The sequence below is a fragment of the Phalaenopsis equestris genome, unplaced genomic scaffold (assembly GCF_001263595.1).
Source record: "Phalaenopsis equestris unplaced genomic scaffold, ASM126359v1 Scaffold235604, whole genome shotgun sequence".
NCBI lineage: Eukaryota > Viridiplantae > Streptophyta > Magnoliopsida > Asparagales > Orchidaceae > Phalaenopsis > Phalaenopsis equestris.
The window spans coordinates 92892-113151 of record NW_018253466.1 but is presented as its reverse complement, the minus strand read 5'-3'; the positions used below and the strand labels follow the sequence as shown (position 1 = coordinate 113151).

The following is a 20260-nucleotide window of genomic DNA, read 5'->3' as shown; positions in this document are numbered from 1 at the left end:
TGTTTCGATGTTTCATTTTTTTAACTAAGATGACATCATTTTCCTTTTTAATCCATCCAACATATTAGAATGTCCAGATTGCTTATTTCGTGTCTTAGCTATTAAGTGATATATTTTCTTCTCTCTTTCTTTAGTTCCTAACATATCATATTTCTTTAGTTCCTAATATATATATGGCGGACGAGAGCTCTGCTAGGGTTTCAAATGTTTCGAATAGCAATTTCTGTCTCCATTGTTTTTGTCACTCGAAGGATTCCTTGTTTGCTTTCGCTCGCTTTTCTGCTTCGTCGGCTCGTCTTCGACGCCAAGGTTTGTCAGCGTCTCTCGATTTTGACGACGACGTGTTCGCGTCTGCTCGACAAGTCTAACCATTCGCTTCGATTTCGACGACAACATCCAGCCGCACCATTCCGCGTAGTTTCCCTGCCTGACAGCTTCGGTTTTGGTTTGGGTCTGTTTCTTTTTGTTTGACGCCGAAGTTTCGTCTTTCTGTTCTTCGCCGACAACAATTTCTTTGAGATCCTCTAACAGGTGGATTTACTATTCTCATACGCTTCCTTCTTCTTCATTTGAACCTGTCAAAACCTCCTTTGCCCACGTGGTGGGTAATAATCAAGGGGAGTCGACAGTTGTCTTCCTCTCAAGTTATAAGGATAGTCGTGATGGTACAGGTGACTGCCCTTTTGTTAAGAATGCAAGTAGGAAAAGTGAGAAAACAACGCTTTTTTCTTTGAGTTAGAAATTTCTACCCTCATTGAGAAATTCAAATTCGCTCTCATTGAAAAATTTCAGTGGGGGCACCCATCAATGGAAGTTATCAGAAAAAGTTTTGATGACCTGAAACTAGCAGAAAAATGGAAAGTGATGCTCATAGATGTGAGACATGTGTTGATCCAATTAACTGTTGCTGAAGACTACACTTAAATTTCTCCAAAAAAAAATATCTTATAAATATCTTACAATTGCAGGCAAGTCAATGAAATTACTCAAGTGGTCTCCCAATTTCGACCATAATCATGAATCTCCTACTGTACCGGTCTGGTTTAGTCTACCTGGTTTCAAGCTCCACTTTTTCATCATCAGGTTTTTTACTCTATTGGGGCAATACTTGGAGATCCTATGAAGCTAGATTTACCCACTTTCAACCTAACCAGACCTTCTATGGCCAGAATATTTGTAGAAAGAGATATTACTTTACCTGATGTTTATTGAAGTCTGGCTGGGCACAACGCATAATGGATATTTGCAACAAATTGTCATGAAACACAAACCTCCATTTTGTACTCACTGTAAGATGTTTGGGCATATCCCTGATAAATGCCACCAGCTCCATCCTAATTTGAAATCTAAGGTTCAAGTGGATAAGGATGGGTCTAACCCCACTGCTTCAGATATTTCAGTTCCACATGGGAGGATACGGCCAGACAGGATGTGTCTGTTTCCCCTATGGACACCCCCCCGGACACTGTTGTCCTGTTACTGCGATTGATGTGATGCTGACACCTTCAAACCCCATAGAAAACAATACTAAGAACTTTTACCTATAAAGAATAGTTATCAAACTGATAATCAGGAGAACCTAGCAGCTCCTCATCTTCAAGAAGTATTCGGTGTAGAGACAACTCATACATCACTTATACTAGAACCTATTGTGGGTACTACGGTTGGTAATCCTTCCGCTACAGTTCTACCACCTCATCAGACTAATTCTTTGGATGAAGAATGATAGATTTACTCTTCCATGAGGAAGAAGAAGAATGAAGATCTGCTCGAGCTCAGGAGTCTTATGGATGATACTTTGGTTACTTCGGTTAATGATACACACCTTACCAATTTATTAGCTGGATCCCTTCTGAGAACTAGAGACAGAGGCAGAACTAAATTATGATGACCCTTAGTGCCCCGGTGGTTTTGGGTTTATTTTTATTTTTATTTTTATATGTACCCATTTTGACTTTTTGTGTGTGTTGTACTATGGGTTGGGTTCCTATTTTTGGGTCCACTCATACAACCTATCTGTATCTGTTCTCATTAATATATTAGCCCTTGGGTTTTTTTTTTAAATACACACACACACACACACACCCCATAAGAACATTATAATAATAACTTTAATATTCTTTTAATCATTATACTACTTATTATTATTTATATTTTGGCTTTCTTTGAAAGACACATTTTTGTTTTCTTTGTAATGTTTGAAATTCTTTAATTCACCTCCAAGTATTCTTGCTATTGCGCAATTAATTTGCTATGCTTCTGATAAAAATTTCAATGCAACTAGTTATAAGGCCTTAACTTGAGATTAGTAAGTTTTTACTTTTCAAATTTCAATATTATATTCTAGAGCAATTTTTTCTTTTGATTATTTGTTTTATTATTCATATATATTTTATGTATGTATATGTGTATGTATTTATGAATACATACATACATATATATACATATGTCTATACATATATATACATAATATATATATATATATATAGAAAGAGAGAGAGAGAAAGAGAGCCAAAAATAGTACCTTAACTTTTTATATGTGACCGGTTTAGCCCATTTTCTCCAATTTAATCTTTTGACTTTTATATAATTGATCCCAAATGGTCCCATTGTTGATTTCTATTTAAGTCTTCTATTCTATATAATTGATCTCAATTTAGTCCTTGTTGGTTTATTTGTGATTATTTTATAGCTGAGAGCTAAACTGTTAACATAAGATAGTTGGCCATTTTTGACCTTTTTTTTTTCTTATATATATATATATATATACACAGAGAGAGAGAGAGAGAGAGAGAGTTTCATAACTATTTGATTATGTTGCATGATTAAACTCTCTTAGCGTCGCCTTGAATTTTCTGATTTGCAGACAACATGATATAAACACAGGCCATTGATACTATTTTTTACAAATAAATGCAAATACACAATCAAAATACTTAGTAATAATATTTTCTATCAAAATGTATTTCACAAGTAGGCATAATGTAATACATATCATATGAAAAGATCAGGTACAAATAAAAAAAGGATTATTTTTATAATTATATTTCAAGATTTCAGCTAATGTACTTCATCCTCATCAACACAACAATATTTGTATTCATTATTGTACCTGATTTTAACATTGCACTGTTTATTTTAATTATTGAAAACTCAAAAGAGTCTATCATTTTCAAAATAAACACTTGAAATACTAATGCATTGATGTAGAGCAAATATTTTCTACTAAGTTGACTTTAGGACACACATCGATTTTCCGATCAAAATTGACATTTTGCTAAATTGGAAAAATGCTTCAAGTGTTTGGTCCATATTGATGCATGTCTGGCCATGCTGACCATAATTTTGGAATAAGCATATCAAGGATTATTTTCATCATATTAAAGATGTATGACAAGTCTTGTACTGATACAAATTTCTGAAGCTTTGTGTTTTATGGCTTATAATTCTTACAAAATGATTTTTTTTATCTTCTAATTAGAAAGAAGTTTAGTTGTGATTTTATTGCTCAACTTTTGAAAATAAGATTTTTCTCATTTTTAAACATATGTATTCATTGCTCTAAGAACATATGTTATTGAGAAATGAAATATAGCTTTTCTTTTAGCATTTTAATTATTTTACCCATCACTAATCCTCTCATAAGCCGTTCTACTTGAACTGTCATCCATTTAAGTTACTGGAATAATACTCTTTTCTTTTTCAATTTTTTGTTATAATAATTTGCCCATCTCTTGCTAAAATTAAGTTTTTAGACCATTTTTTGTTGCCTTAAGAACATAATTTCCAACCACATTTATAATGTCATGACGGTTCAGGTTAAATGAGTTGAGCCGAGCTCGAGTCACCCTTGTTTGAGTTTGATGAATTAGTTGAGTTTGAAGTTATGCTTGAGCTTAATTCTATGAGTTCTAGTCAATTCATAAGTCAACTCATTTGTTATGAAAGAGAAGAAAATTTTGATGCGAGAAGTTGCCATAATAAAATGTTAATATAACTGAGAAATTGGACAAGAAATAATAAAAAATTAGTTGATAATATCTTTATTATCCTTAATTTATTCAATCGATAATCTCTCTAACATAGAATTACTTGTAACCTTTTATATTTGAAAAATTTTTCCCCAATTTAGTTTCATGCAAATATTGTATTTATTCATCCTTTATTTGTCATCTACTATTTGTCAGCTTTCAATTTAATGTCACGAAACTTCTTGTAACCAGTCTATTCCTAATATTAAACCTAGTTGATCTTTTCTCTCATTTCATCACAAATGGGTTAAGTTCGTTTGCTTCCTAGAAAAGCATTGTCTATTTTTCATTACAATTGGGGTAATTTGTAGTACTTCATTTGCAGGTGATGTGATGTATTTACTTCTCACGGCATTCTGTTTAATTGTGATGCATCACCCATCATCTAAGGGCGACATTATTTCAAAACATTTTCTCCAAATCATTGCCTGCCAATTCTCCAGGTTTCTGATAAATTCAAAATACATTGTAGCAAAGCAAATCTTCTCTATGGACCTTGCTTCTCCACATTTCATAACATTTGGGTGACACTTTTTCCAACCATTAACTTAAGTTTAGGCATGTCTTTTGTAGGCGGCACTCAAACTAACCTGAGACACTTCATTCATACTAAGTTTAGTTGTGTTATTTTCATGGAACCTTCTACCACTAACTAACTTTAAATTATGATGCATTTTATAACTTACGGTGAACTTAGTTTTGTATAATTTAGTCATAAAAATTTGTATAGATTTGTTGGTTAGGGGGAGTGAATGAGAAGTATCTAGAAATTATATTGGAATTTTGTTAAGAAGATTTTCAGTAGCATTTGCTGAGTTTAGATGCGATGTTTGTAGAAGTATATGGAGGTTTTGGTACTTTGATTAGGTAGAGTGATTAGAGTTCAATTAACATTTATTGTTTGCACAATTGGGAAAGTCTTGTTACGGCTTATGATCAATTATATGTTGATGAAATTGCCAATTAACCTTGAATGTTGATTGAAATGCTGAATTGTACCATGTAAATTGATTGAGAAGTTTTGTGAACGTTTTTACGTTCTATGAAAGTATCAGAATATCCTAGAAAAAGCTTATGATAAGATTTCAAAAAAAGTATTTTGGAGAGTTCTAGAAAAGAAATGTATTGATATTTCTTATATTTAAGTTATTAGACATGTATGTTAGAGCTATTATTTGTGTTCAAACACAAGGAGGATTGACCAAGTATTGTCTTATTTCAGTTGGATTACATCAAGGATCGGCTTTAAGCATTCATCTCTCGTTTCTTTTTTCTTTAGTTATGGTTGTTCTTACTAGACATTTATAGGAAGATGTATCTTGGTGTATGTTTTTCGCTGATGATATCTTTTTCGTGGATATGACTAGAGAGGGAGAGTTCAGAAAAAAGTTGAATTATGGAGTTCAACTTTAGAGTCTAAAGATTTTCATTTAAGATGCATGGAATGTAATTTTAGTAAGTAGTAGATCTAGTGGCGGGGGTTGTAACAATGAGTGAGCAAGTTATTAAAATGAGTGAATGTTTTAAATATCTCGGGTCTATTGGTGATGGTGATATATATGTTATTAGTAGAATTCAAGTAGAATTGTTGAAGTAGAGGTATGCATCAAGCCTACTGTATATGATAGAAAAGTCAATGGAAAATTTTATAAGATATCAGTGAGAGTTGCAATGCTTTATAACATAAAACGTTGGCTTGTAAAAGAGAAGCATAAAATTAAGTGTTGTTGAGATGAGAATACTTAGGTGGATAAGTGGTTTAAACTTAAAAAGACAAATGCGAAACAAATATATCCGTGAAATGGTTGGAGTAGCTCCAGTGACAGGCAAGATTAGATAGAGTCCCTTTAGATGGTTTGGCCAAATTAAATGTATGACCAGGTAGGAGAGTAGATGTTTTCGATTTGTCTCATGTTAAGAAAGGTAGAGGTCGAACTAAAGATACTTGGGCATGTTGTATAAAAAAATGATTTTTATTTATTAGAATCAAATAAAAATATGACACTCAATAGGATACAATAGAGAAAAAAGATTCATGTAGTTGGCCCCTCTTAGCGGGATAAGGACTTGTTGCTGCTGCTGTTTTTAAAAGTATCAAAAGTTGTCATGATGTAGTCTTAAAAAACTAACACTGTTCCATATGTTATTGAGCATAATAAATATAAATATGTCAAAAGAAATATTAAGTGGGTGGCTATGAAGCATGAACACAAGGATACAAACACGACACGACGCAATACAAAGACACAACATAATAGAAAAAAATAGAGTGTGACACTTCTTTGACACTTTTTTATATTTAAATAATTATTAATATAGAGTATAGATTTTCTTAATAAAAATATTACACAACAAATTTGCAAGAATAAAATTGAACTGTGTTTGAGACGTGTCCGACACTTGTGCGACACATTTTTATAAGTGTTGGTGCTACATATATGGGTGGTAAGCGAAGCCAATAGTTTTGTTATCAAGATAATTTATGTGATAGGTCACAAGTAAGAGGAGAAGAAATAGAGTGTATAAAGCGTCCTAAGGAAGGGTAAAAGTGATAATGAAACTATGAATAATTTTAATGTTTTTAACCTTGGTTTTAAATGTTGGACCGGAATGGCAGGTTTTAACATGCTATTCAACAGGGATTGAACAATGTGAATCATATTGGTTTTTGATGAACCGGCTAGTTTAAATTTAAATCAAATTTTCGATTTTTGATTATGATTGGATGGCTAGAAATAAAAGTATGGATTAAAAATAGTCAAAATAATTATAATATCATGCCTTACAAGTTTAATTTAGAATTTAATTTTAAATATTCAAATTTGAAGTGCCTTGAATTTGAAAATTGTATATTTTATGGGTGAAAGTATCATTATTATATTATTAAAATTATATTGAAATAATTTTAAAACTTATTATTTCATTCGATTAAAGTCCTAGTTCAAGCTCTATCGAACTATTAAAACGTGAATTTCTCTTTGTTATAGTTTAACATTCAAACTGATTTTAACAACCTTATCTTTAACTGCAAAGATTAGAAGTTCTCATTTATGATCTAGCATTTAGAAAATATAGAATTATAATGTTTGAAAATTTTTTAAACTTTAATTTTACAAATGATATTTATATTGAAGAATAAAATGATTGGATTTGTGAAAGTATAATATAAATTAGTGTAAAAGAAAGCTGTATTAGTTTTAAGGAAAATGTATTTAGAGAAAATTTTAGGATTAGATAAGCACTTGGTAAATGCGCATAGTGATGTAAGGTGGAGGCATCTCGAATGAAATATGAAAGGTTAAGGAAATGTCCACTGGTTATTGAAGAAATGTGCAGTAATAACCATACTGGGATAAATTTGTTACGAGGGTTTGCCTAATGGGATATTGGGATAAGGCTAATAATGATGATTGGAATGCTAATGATGATGAAATAATGGGTGTATGAGACTTTTCAATGTTTTCATAGTGCTCTAGCTTTTGTTATTTGCATATAATATTTTGACTTTTGATGAAACGGTCTAATTTGAAATTGTTATCTCTGCAGTTATATTAAATTTATTTTTATGTGACACTGACACAAATTAATATTCACTATTTTCAGGATATTGAACTATCAAAAGAAATAAATGATTCTTTCAAACAATCATCCCAAGCCAGAATTAAACTTCCAAGTGGTATTGAGTTAAGCGTTCATGTTTTAACAACAGGGTGAGCATTATCTGATATTGATTTGTTAGAATCAAAGGTTAAAAGAAAAACTTTGCCATCTATTTTTGAAAGCTAGCTACCTGGATATGTTTATTTCCTATCCTTTTCTTTTTCTTTTTAGGTATTGGCCTACTTATCCGCCAATGGATGTTCGACTCCCCCATGAACTAAATGTTTACCAGGTCAGATCATTGTTACTGTTTCATTTCCATATGGGCGTGATTGGTACTATGCCATTTCAAGGAGAATTACTCTAATTATTATTATGTCAGCTTTTGATTTTATTTTAACAGGATATATTTAAGGAGTTCTATCTAAGCAAGTATAGTGGAAGACGCCTGATGTGGCAAAATTCACTTGGTCATTGTGTTTTAAAAGCAGAATTTCCTAAGGGTAAAAAGGAGCTAGCGGTGTCCTTGTTTCAGGTGGGTCTAGATTTTCCTTGCCAACAGTTTTTTCCTGTATGTAATGCTTACTATTTTTTTTTTTTACTTGGCTCCATCTATGTTTCAGACCGTAGTCTTGATGCTGTTCAATGATGCTCAAAAGCTCTCCTTTCAAGATATTAAGGATTCTACTGCTATTGAAGATAAGGAGCTTAGAAGAACCTTGCAGTCGCTTGCATGCGGCAAGGTTCGTGTTCTGCAAAAGGTATGGTAATTCACGTGTAATATATTTTCTCATCCAAGTCATCAACGACACATTCCATCAATGAGGGACATTTTTTCAACCAAAAGTGTTATGATTTATGACTTGCTATAGATCCCAAAAGGACGAGAAGTAGAGGATGATGACACATTTGTATTCAATGATGAATTTAGTGCACCATTGTATCGTATAAAGGTAAAGTATTTTTTTATATTTTTGCTTAATCATGGCTTGTTTTTTGAAGGATGAAAGTTTATCTAAAATGTATTATGAACAGGTAAATGCAATTCAAATGAAGGAAACAGTAGAAGAAAACACAAGCACCACAGAACGAGTATTCCAGGATCGCCAATATCAGGTTTATCTTTGATTGCCGGCACATTTAGTTCTTTTAGCCGTTTTTCTATGTTGACTGTGGCACATTTTATTGAAACAACCTCGTCTTTCTTCATTCACACTCCAATCAAAACTCAGACCGAGTCAGGGTTGATCTTGATGATTAAGTGCACTTCTTAAATTCATCTTAATTCAAAAACTGTTCTTTATTCTCTATCATGCCCGGGAAGAAGGTAGGACAAACGAACCAACAATGTCGACTAAGCTCACTGGTGATGGTGATACCTATACATTGATGGTTGGGCGAGAGGAGAAAAAAAGGATGAGTAGTGACCGGTGGAGAAGGGTGCCGCCATAGAGCGCTGTGGCCGTTATTGCTGACAGAGGAGAGAAATAATGGTTTTGTATTGATAAATGGATGCAGGTGCAGGAGACTAATAGTGCTAGTGTGGATGCTTGTGATGCGTAAAGATGATAATGAAATTTGTGAGAAGGGAACCGATGGATGATTATATGACTTGAGATAAAGGAGAAGGCAGTAGCTGCAATGGATGCCTGCCAATTTGCATGTTCGGGGGTTCCAATATCTTTGCTGACGACAATGGACAGCCAGTTGTGGAGAATGGGAGACAAATACATGAGTAGTTTATGGTGTTATGGGGAAGACAAGTTCGAGGAGAGATGAAGAGATTGAAGATCAGCCATAATTTGATTGATTTACATCCATGCATATAAGAAATAGGAATATGCTCTGGATTTTAAAATGTGGGATTACAAGCATAGCATTTAAATAATTTTAAAATGCATTTCACTTGAAAAAAGTCAGGGTTGAGCTGGCTTAAGTTTGAGTTGATTCAGTATAGATTGAAGAAGTAACTGTGCTGAACTCATTAGCTAAATAGGTCAAGCTTTTCAGTTGAATTGAGCTCATCAAGCTTTTGGGTGGTTTCCTGAATTTAATGGATCTTCTCCTCTCTATATCTTCCTCCATCACTTGACACCTTTCATGTGGGACTTTGTCATTTGTACTCCCACCTTTGGTTACTTATCGATTAGAGCTCCTTTTTCGGTGGATACACTTCTACAGTCCTAAGATCATTTGCCCTAAAAACAATGAATAGGAGCTGTTGGTGATTGTCCTCTTCCGGTTGTTTCCTCAGGGTTCTCTTTCTCACTTGCTCTTTTTTGCATTCAATTTGACTGTGGGTTCTCTTGGTACTAGCACTCCTTGATCATTTATAGTCTAATATTTTGTCATTATTTTTTCAAGAAGGATTAGATTGTTCTCTGAGCGTAAGAAACCTTTGAATTTTCATGGAAACTTTGCCCATATTCTCTTGGAAGCATAGAGTTTTGAACCAACAAATCCATTTTCTATCTCCATTGAGGTTAATTCTCGGGCCATCTCAATTTTCTGATAATATGCAGATTTATGGCGGAATTGCTTTTAATGTACGACTTCTTAGTTGGGCATCCTGATCCACATTGCATTCTTTATAGATTATTTCTATGAGCAGACTACTTCAAACTTTTTTCGTGGCAAAATTATTGTGTTGATGGCTAGTCAATTTGAATGTTGAAGTTGTCCCTCCTCAATTTTTGAGGAATCACATGTCACATTGATGTGATTGTGAGTGTTTCCTCACTTATGTGTTCACTATTTTAACCGATCTATCTTAAAGTCTTAGTAATATTTCTATGTGGATGCGGAATTTGCACAACTTGTTCGGAGTCCGTGGCTAGGGTTTTCAGTTGAAATGAATGTTGTTTCTTGTTTGAAAAGAGAGGTTTGGTTTTGTTCCTCCTCATATGGATATTAGCAGAAGGGTATTTATTTCTCTTATATAATCTTTTGTCACAATTACTATTAATGTTTCAAAGCTCATCTGGAGCTGAAATTACATTACTGTTAGGTTCAAGGGGAGCATACAAATGATGATAAGCTTTCTTCAAACATTGTGATTGTTGTTCCTCTTACCTGTCCTTGCTTTTCGTAACCCAATGAATGTGTTGGGGACCACATTTGCTTGCAAGGTCCCATATCCTTCTAATTTGTTAGATTCTCACGTCATCCTATTGTTGAAGATGCTAGGTTCACAAATTGATTATTGTTATGTTTCTAATGTTAGTAAGTACCTAAGTTTTAATAGGTTGTAGGTTTCCGATTACGCTTTCTAGGAGTCAGAATGAAAAAAATAAAGGTCTGTCACTGCTTTGAATCATTATTTTTGGAGTTCTAGTCAAGGGAGTTTAATCTGTTCTTCATGTTATTTTTAATTATGTATCATGTTATCATCTTTTAATCTAGCAATTTTTTTGCAATTAATTCTTCTTGTACTCGTTTTATAAACTAGTAATAATTTTTGCTTAAAAAAATGCTCACCCACAAAGTTGACGGGGGTTTAAACTTTAAGTGTATGAACTTTTTCTGTCTTACCATGATTGTTTGCTCGATGAGCCAACACACTATTGTTATTTTTTTCTTTTTTCAAATATAAATGGTGGGCCTGAAGCAATTGTTATGTTGCCTTTAGTGTATTTTAGAGGCCCTATATTATTGTCATGCAAATATCTTTGCAAATATAGATGGCAGGTCTGAAGCAATAGCACTATGTTATCTATGGCTTATTCTAAAGGTCCAAAATTTATAACCCTAAAACCTCTTTGTAACAGTGGGAGCTGCTTACACTTGGTATGCCCTTTTTAATTTAAAATTTAATTAAAAAGGTTAAATTCTAAAATGTTCCCCAACTATTTATATGTAGCTAATTCATCATGAAATATTTCATTTCTCTAATTCAGTCTCTTGCTATATAAAATTATTTCTAACTAGACCCTTGGGGAGTCCATTGGAATTAATTTCATATGGTCGATCTGATTAAATTAGATTCAATTTTTTTATCTCAATTTCTACAAGAGTTGTGATCTCGGATAAATTTTGTAGCGTGGTTAAATTTTAGAAATGTACTGTTCTAAGGCTAAATTGTCCATATGCAAATAATTGGGGGATTATTTTTTGGACTTCATACCTCTTTGTTGCAGGAATCCAAATGAAAACAAAAAGTGACCAACCCCATGAGTAACAACTATTGTATATATTGAAAGATCTCGCAAATAATGATGATTATATTCCATATTTATTATAACTCTATATTTAGAGGGTTATAAATTTTATGAGGGATCTTAAGAATCTCTATTTAATTTGTCTCCTTAATTAGAGAGATTAGCTGCCTATTATATTTATTATTATTTGTTTCCTTACATACTGTATTCTGTTTTCATTGCTTTTTTTTACCAGCAAGTCATGTAATGGTATTTATACCCCTCTTGGTTGTCGGTCAACTTTTTTATTTTAAAATTTAATTTAAATATAAGAGGTATATTTTTTTGGTTTTGAAAGTAGCGTGTTTTAATTTTTGAAAAATGAGACCAAATGGATCTCATTTGTCCAATAGTTTGCTTAATCGTGCCCGATACCGTGAATACTACACATAACCGAAAGGTGAGTGTATATCTCAGCGGTAGACCCAATCCTACAAACTAAGATATTTATGATATCCGTTTGGCCTGCGATACTTTTTTATTTTTGACTGACAAGTTCCTATATTTAATATAAATATTAAATAAAGTTAATTTTACCTGGGTTTCAAATTTCCTATAGAGACAAACCCTTATAGTTAATTACATCTCAAATGACGGGGTCGCTTGAGAAAACTCTCAATAGTGATCAGAGGTACTAGTCTTTAAGAATTTAAGGTTTAGGTTTCACGATTAAACATGAAAAAACAAGTGGGAGTGACTCAAGTAGAAATAGATCTTTCAGGAGTCCAAAAGAAGTAAATTGTAGGAGATGTCACAGATCCTGAGGAGAAACCTCAGTGACTTCCCAAACTATCCTAATATGTGGTTGTGTTTAGGAGTTGATGTTATTTAAGTGTTTAATCCTGTAAATTTTATTATTTGAGACTTACATTTGCATAATATCTGATTATGCAAATAACCCGCAAAGAGATGAGGGTTTACGTCGTGCCACACGACAACCTCGGAATCTAAGACGAATTAGAACTTAACATTGCACAACATGGTTGTGCAGGAGCCTAAAGAGGGTGTGGGATTTACGTCGCGTTGGACAAGCTACCTTGAAGTCCTATGCATTATTATTGATGCTAGGAAGAGATAATGCTGAAGATCTTCTTGTTGCTCAGTCCGAATTCCTCGTCGTGTTGCCCACAAATTTAGTTCTGAACTTTCTATTGTAGCGATGACTCCAGGGTTTAAGTGTTTGAGATTGGTGATTTATGTTTCCCAGTTTTGGTGACAAGGTTTGGTTTTGTTTTGTTTCAATTTTGGTTTCAGTTTTGGTTTTGCATGTAGAATAATCAAATTGCAGGTAAATAAAAGGTATTTAAAAGTAAAATGCAGTAAAGTAAAAAAATGCCGTAGATAAACTGTAAAAACGTACCTGAACATCTGTTACTGTTGCGTGACTAACATTGCAAACATAGTATGATTTGCAACAGTTTTAACTAAACTTGCAAGAAAAATAAACAAGACGAGAAAACCCAGCCCGAAAGTCAGAAAAACGAGTCGTAGAAATCACAAGCAAAAGAAATTCTTAGCCACATATGAAAAATTAAGACTGTGTAAGAAATTGGTAGAAGTGGGTGCTCAAAGCTAGACTGTGTGCTTCCCAACTTTGAACAAGAGTTACAATCTCGACAATCTACGGATGACAGTCCTTAATCTCAATCCAAGTGACTAGCCGTAGATCTTTATAAATTTTCATAGAAAAATTCTTTAATTTTCATGCAAAAGCTGTTGTTTAAGTTCTTTTTAACATGCAAAAGAGATTTTTGTTTTATTTTTGTAAATATTTTGTAAAATCGTGTTTTCAACAGGCTAGTCACTTTAATCGTGTTAGAACTACTAGAGCGTCGGGGGCAACGATCCCACCAAGAATCGGCGAATAGTATCATTGATCATTTTCTCTTCCTTATTGAAGATCCTTGAGGTAGGAGATACCATTCTAATAATCTCACTTCGTATCCCTCATTTAAGCACACATAAGCAATGTCGTCATTTCTCTCGCCACTTAGACCCTAGACTTATCATAGTCTGATGATCCATATGTGGCGTTAACAAATTTCCCCAATTGCCAGGAGAATTTGGGTGTAGTAATATCCAAGTTCAAATCCCGGTGCACTGAGTTTCACTATAGGTCAAGTCATTGCGGGAGTTTCACTGTTTGATTTAATCAAGGAAGTCGTGAATCACATCTCGGTGCATCCTCATGTCTAGTGACTTAATCAGTTTATGAGTCAGGGTCAAGTGCCTAGTTTCATTATTTATTCGAAAATTAGGTAGATGAACGCTCACCTAGGGTGTGCTAATAAAGTCTAGGAAGCCTACATTGAAAAATTCGGTAGATGAACTCTCATATTGTTTTAACTAACTAATAAATTAGGTCAGGTGTCTAGTTTCAATGTTCAATTGAAAATTAGGTAGATGGGCTCTCACCTAGGGTGTACTCTTAAAATCTAGAAGCCTACTATGAGAATTAGGTAGATGGACTTTCACCTCGGGAGTGCTCCTAGAATCTAGGAAGCCGACACTTCTAACTTGTGCTTGCAGTGATTTAAGGTGTTCTACCCTCAATTAAGTGTTTTCCAACTAATCCTCAAATATTTCTAAGTGTCTTCCAAATGATTAAATCAGAAACTCCCATTTTTTTTTTGACTTAATCAGTTAAAAGGGAAATAAAACAAAAGAAAGGGAAAGGTCGATCCACTTCCAAAACTAACAGCGCGAAACAACAAGCGGATCGACCTAAAAAAACGTTTAAATGACTATCGATTGAAACCTAAAACAGTGGGAAAAAAGGGCTCCCTAGAACCAACTCTAAACCACGTGTAAATCAACATTTAAAGACTATATAAACCTCTTCAAAACAATGCATGAAACAAACCCCAAAATGATACCTTCAATGCCTCCAAAATAGTATTCTAGGCTAGCCCAAATCAGCCATCAAAAGATCACAAAAACAGTGCATGGATTGCCTCAAATCAGCCCACAAAAATGCCTTAAAATGGTGGCAAAATAGTGCCAAAACCAGCCGACAAAGGCACTCAAAATGGTGATTTATGGTGCTCAAAACAGTGCTAAAGTGGTGTAAAAATTGCTCCAACACCGGCTCGCAATACACCTCAAAATAACCTTTAAATTCATCTCAAAACAGTATGCAAATCTCTCCAAATCAGTCAATAAAAACACTCATAAACAGTTCCAAAGCATTATCAAAACAATGTCAAAACTGTTTTAAAGCCAGTGCCTTGACAACCACCAATAAAGCCCAAGTAGTGCAGCTCGACAGTCACCAAACAGGCCCAAACAGTGCAGCCCGGCAGCTACCAATAGGTCGAATCACTAAAAGAAAAAATTACAACAATTCCATACCATAAGCTACCCCAAAGCTCAACATGACACTCAAACTTTATCCCAAAGCTCAACAGGTGCTAGATAAATAAGTTCATGAGAGTTACTGCTATGTAGGATTTGAAATCCCACATACATTTGTAAGCAGTTAAGTGGCATACATGTGAGATTTCCTGAATTTTCACACCTATACATTATTCACACCTATACATTAATTCCTATACATTAATTTTTACATTTATGCCATGCAAATCTTTCATGTGTATATACCATCCAAATCTTTTATATCACAACAAAAATGCTAGCAATTGAACTTCTAAAAAGTAAAATATACACTTTCATGCATAGATAGGGTGGCGTGAATGTAAAAATTGAAGTTCAGGTGAAAGATATATAAAAGCACAGGAATTGAGTCATACGGCTATAAATATAAAATCTTAGGTGTAAATACCGAAGGATTAATTGAAGAAGAGACATTGCATGGAATGCACGTAAACTATCTTGATCATGCTAAAAAGTAAAACCAATAGCTTCAAATTCACCATTTAGTCAGATTGTAGTGATTTGAATGGGATAATGCACTCCTCAGTTCCTGTTATTTAATAAATAGAATGCCCATATCGAGTTCTCAAATTTAAAGAACCTTTACAAGTCTTAAAAAACTGTTTTTCCACATCTAAGATAACGACTGATGTCCCTTTAAAAGTCTTTGGATGTGTTTGCTATGTGCATATCCCAAATGTGTTTCGCTCAAAACTTTATCCCAAAGCTGAAAAATGTGTTTTTATTGGGTATGCTTCCGATAAACGTGGGTACAAATGCTTCAATCCTGAAACAAAGAAATTTTTTGAGATCATGGATGTCAAGTTTATCGAAGATCACCCATTTTTTCAAAATAATTTTCTTCAGCGGGAGAACATAGTTGAAGAAAATAATTTTTGGGAAACTTTACCTATTTCTTTAACTAATTTCGATATGGAAACTAGGGTCAGCACCACTAATTCTATTTTGCCAGATGTTACCTTATCAGAGACAAAGGGAGAAGTACTTCCAATGGATCATAATCCTCAGCATGAGTTGCAGGTTTATACTGGGAAGAAATTCCATAAAGTTACTATAACCCCATTTATTCTCTCAGCAGATGTTGAATCACCTTTGCCGAATAATGACCCTACAACTCAGAGTAACATTCCCTCTACTTTCACTCCTTCTGATCTTGATCTTCCAATTGGTTTTAGAAAAGGAATCCGAACAAGCATGAAATATCCTATCACACAATACTTGTCATATGAAAAACTATAAAAAAATCATAGAGCATTTGTGTTTAGGATTTCTAACATTATTGTTCCAAGAACTGTTCAGGAAGCATTAGGTGAACCGAGTTGGAAATTAGCTGTGATGGAATAAATGCTCTTAAAAGAAATAACACCTGGACAGTCATTGATCTTCCTAAAGACAAGAAGACGGTTGGGTGCAAATGGGTGTTCATGGTGAAGTTTAAAGTTCATGGTGAAGTTTAAAGTTGATGGAAGTGTGAAGAGATACAAAGTGAGACTAGTAGCAAAAGGATTTACTCAAACTTATGGTATTGATTACCAAGAGACTTTTGCTCCTGTTGCTAAAATTGATTCTATTAGAGTACTTCTTTCTCTTGCAGTTAACTTCAACTGGCCACTTCATCAATTTGATGTAAAAAATGCGTTTTTAAATGGAGAATTGCGAGAAGTATATATGGACTTATCACCCGAATTTGAAGAAAAATTTGGAAAATGTAAAGTATGCAAATTAAAAAAGTCGCTGTACGAGTTAAAGCAGTCTCCTAGAGTTTGGTTTGAGCGTTTTGGTGATGTTATCAAGAGACATGGATTCTCTTAAAGCCAAGCTGATCACACTCTTTTTTTCAAACATTCCATCAAAGGTAAAGTAGTCATTATGATTGTGCATCTAGATGACATAATCATGACAGGGGATGATCCTCTGGAGATTAGCAACCTAAAGAGGAAACTTGAAGCCGAATTTGATATTAAAAACTTGGGAAAGTTGAAATATTTCCTCGGAATGGAGTTTGCAAGATCTAAGGAGGGAATTTTTGTCGATCAACACAAGTATGTACTTGATTTACTCAAAGAAACATGAATGATAGGTTGCAAGGCAGCAGATACGTTAATAGAACCTAATATAAAATTGAAAACAACAGCAATTAATGAGATAATGGACAAAGAACACTATCAAAGATTAGTAGGGCGACTAATCTATTTGGCTCACACTTGACCTGACATAGCCTTTGCAGTAAGTGTTGTGAGTCAATTCATGCATTCACTTGGACCTACTCACTTCGAAGCTGTATTCTGAATTTTGAGATATCTCAAAAGAACTCCTGGAAAAGGACTTTTGTTCAAAAAGGGAGAACATCTTCTAATAGAGACCTACACAGATGCAGATTGGGCATGAGATGTAAATGATAGAAGATCCGCATCAGGTTATTGTACCTTTGTAGGCGGGAATCTGGTTACTTAGAAAAGTAAAAAACTAAGTGTGGTAGCAAGAAGTAGTGCTGAAGTAGAATTCTGTTCGGTGGCCCATGGACTCTGTGAAGTATTATGGATAAAAAGACTCATGTAAGAGTTGAAGATTCCTATACCAACGCCTATTAAAGTTTACTGCGATAACAAGACTACAATCTCTATAGCTCATAATCAGTTCTACATGACAGAACAAAACATGTAGAAGTTGACAAACATTTCATCAAGGAGAAGATAGATAGTGGTGTGATATGTATGTCCTACATGCCCACTGCTAGCCAAACATTAGATATTCTAACAAAAGACATTTCCAAAGTGCAACACGAGAATATAATTAACAAGCTTGCCATGAGTGACATCTTCATGTCAGCTTGAGGGCATGTTCGCAAATATGATGATTATATTTCATATTTATTATAACTCTATATTTAGAAGGTTATACATTATATGAGAGATCTTAGGTATCTCTATTTATTTTTTCTCCTTAATTAGTGAGATTAGCTGCAGATTATATTTGTTATTATTTCTTTCCTTACTCACTGTATTATGTTTTTATTGCTTTCTTTAGCAGTAAGTCATGTAATAGATATTTATACCCTCTTTGTATCAATAAGCCCTTTAATATTTTTTCACTATTTTTTCAGTATGCATGTCTGATCATCCGATGAATAAAAATTTATTCTGTTTTGCACTTAAAATTAGTCTTGCTCTTCTCCTGTAAGTTGAGAAACGCCAACTTATTTTCAAAGCTTGAAACATTGAGATAACTCACAAAAAGAAACTTTCTTACTTGCCTGTGATACTCAAGTGTTACACACTCTTGGATTTTGTTTGATTAATACCACATACTATCTCAAAGAATATATAGGGTTGGATTCCTCAATATCAAGGGTGGGATAAAATCCTCATGGCGGCCGCATAAATTCATTTTATTCGATCCTAAGCACTACAAATTCACGTGGCATTTTTGTTCATCAAACATGTGCGTTCATACTCTTCACATTTTATTGTGCTCCCGACCGCTTTCTTTACTGAGTCACTATTCTTCAAGATGCAACTCACTTGTGACATTATGTCGGTTTTATTCTCAGTGCACGAATTCTAATGCTTGGATCACATAACTGAAACCGGCTACTACATTGACTTAAAATGAGATTCAAACTTCAAAGAGCCAAAACTATTGATATTTTCAAGAGAATGACAGCACGTTTACATTTTTCAAGCACTAGTAGTTGAATAATAATAAGAAACAATCTTATTATGATTACCCGCATATTAGTTGACAATTATCCATATCAGCACTCATTGCAAATGATATGTTTTTTTTCTTTATTTCTTTTGTTTTTACCTACTTAGTAGTGCGGACTTGTTATATCAGCAATCAGAACTGCTGTCAAATTTATTTCAAGTTTGAAACTAGGATTTCCTAAATTTCATCAGTAGCCACAACATTTTTATTAAACGAGGCATGAACAAAATTTCTTCTTTCCTAGATTCCAGCTAGTTCTATATGTTAAGGCAGGATTTTTCATTATTACCACAATAACAACATTGGTAATGCAACGGAAAAATTAAATTTATTTTTTTTAGTTTATTTATGGACAATGTGGGTTTATTGACTGAGTAATGTGCCTGTATTACAGGTTGATGCTGCTATTGTTCGTATCATGAAGACGAGAAAAGTTCTTAGCCACACACTTCTAATAACTGAACTCTTCCAACAGGCATTGCATTAATCCACCCAACATTCTTGCAGCTTAACCCTTGTCTTTGAACATATATTAACCTTTTTATTTTCATTTTTTGCAGCTTAAATTTCCAATAAAACCCGTTGATTTGAAAAAGAGAATAGAGAGCCTTATTGATAGGGAGTACCTGGAGCGAGACAAGAACAATCCCCAGATTTACAACTACTTGGCCTGATTCTCTTTTCTCTATGCTTCGGAAGATAACACTTCCGATGCTCTTCTTTGTTCAGTGCTTGTCTGAGACTCTGCTCTCAGAACTGTCACGGCTGCACCGCCGCCGTGGCTCCATCAATGTACAGTGATAACAAAATTTTCCCAAATTTTTTTTCTTCCCCATCCTTCTTCCATCTTTCTTTTGTTAAATGGATGATCGCAAATTGCTTTAAAAAAAAATGTTACAATCACCTTAGAATCAGCCATATCGTCATTCATCTTATTTAATGTTTATGCCCAGAAATTATCTGCAGTGGAATTTTCATATTGGTCTTTTTGCGGGTAAAGTGGTTGAAAGAGTTTGCTTGATCCTGTAACAGTGCCGTCAGTTTTACCAATTATAATTTACAATACTGTTAGGAGATATTGAAGGAAGAAGTCTGTATCTTATTGCTGATCGCCATGGTAAGAACAGGTAGGACTTGGCAGTTCAACGGTAATGGAATACTTCCAATTTCTGTTTTTAAACAACCTTAGCAAGAAGTAAATTATTTTATTTTTTTTCAACTTTGGTTCAATGAAATTGTTTTAATTTTTTTTATTGATTTTTTTATCTAGTTTGTCCAATCTCTGCGGTACATTCGTAATATTGTGAAGTATTTAATCTACTTCATTCAAAA

The 20260-nt window shown here is 33.8% G+C and overlaps 1 protein-coding gene across 1 annotated transcript in view; it reads left to right on the top strand.

The window, feature by feature from the left end:
* Positions 1-19842, top strand: part of LOC110039155 (cullin-4) — a 43702-nt gene extending 23860 nt beyond the window's left edge. The window contains exons 10-17 of the mRNA XM_020744118.1: positions 7635-7741; positions 7863-7923; positions 8035-8166; positions 8255-8392; positions 8504-8584; positions 8667-8747; positions 19323-19403; positions 19489-19842. Of these exons, the coding sequence (XP_020599777.1) occupies positions 7635-7741; positions 7863-7923; positions 8035-8166; positions 8255-8392; positions 8504-8584; positions 8667-8747; positions 19323-19403; positions 19489-19602 (795 nt within the window). The 3' untranslated portion in view covers positions 19603-19842. The remainder of the gene's footprint in view (positions 1-7634; positions 7742-7862; positions 7924-8034; positions 8167-8254; positions 8393-8503; positions 8585-8666; positions 8748-19322; positions 19404-19488) is intronic.
* Positions 19843-20260: the final 418 nt, after the last annotated feature.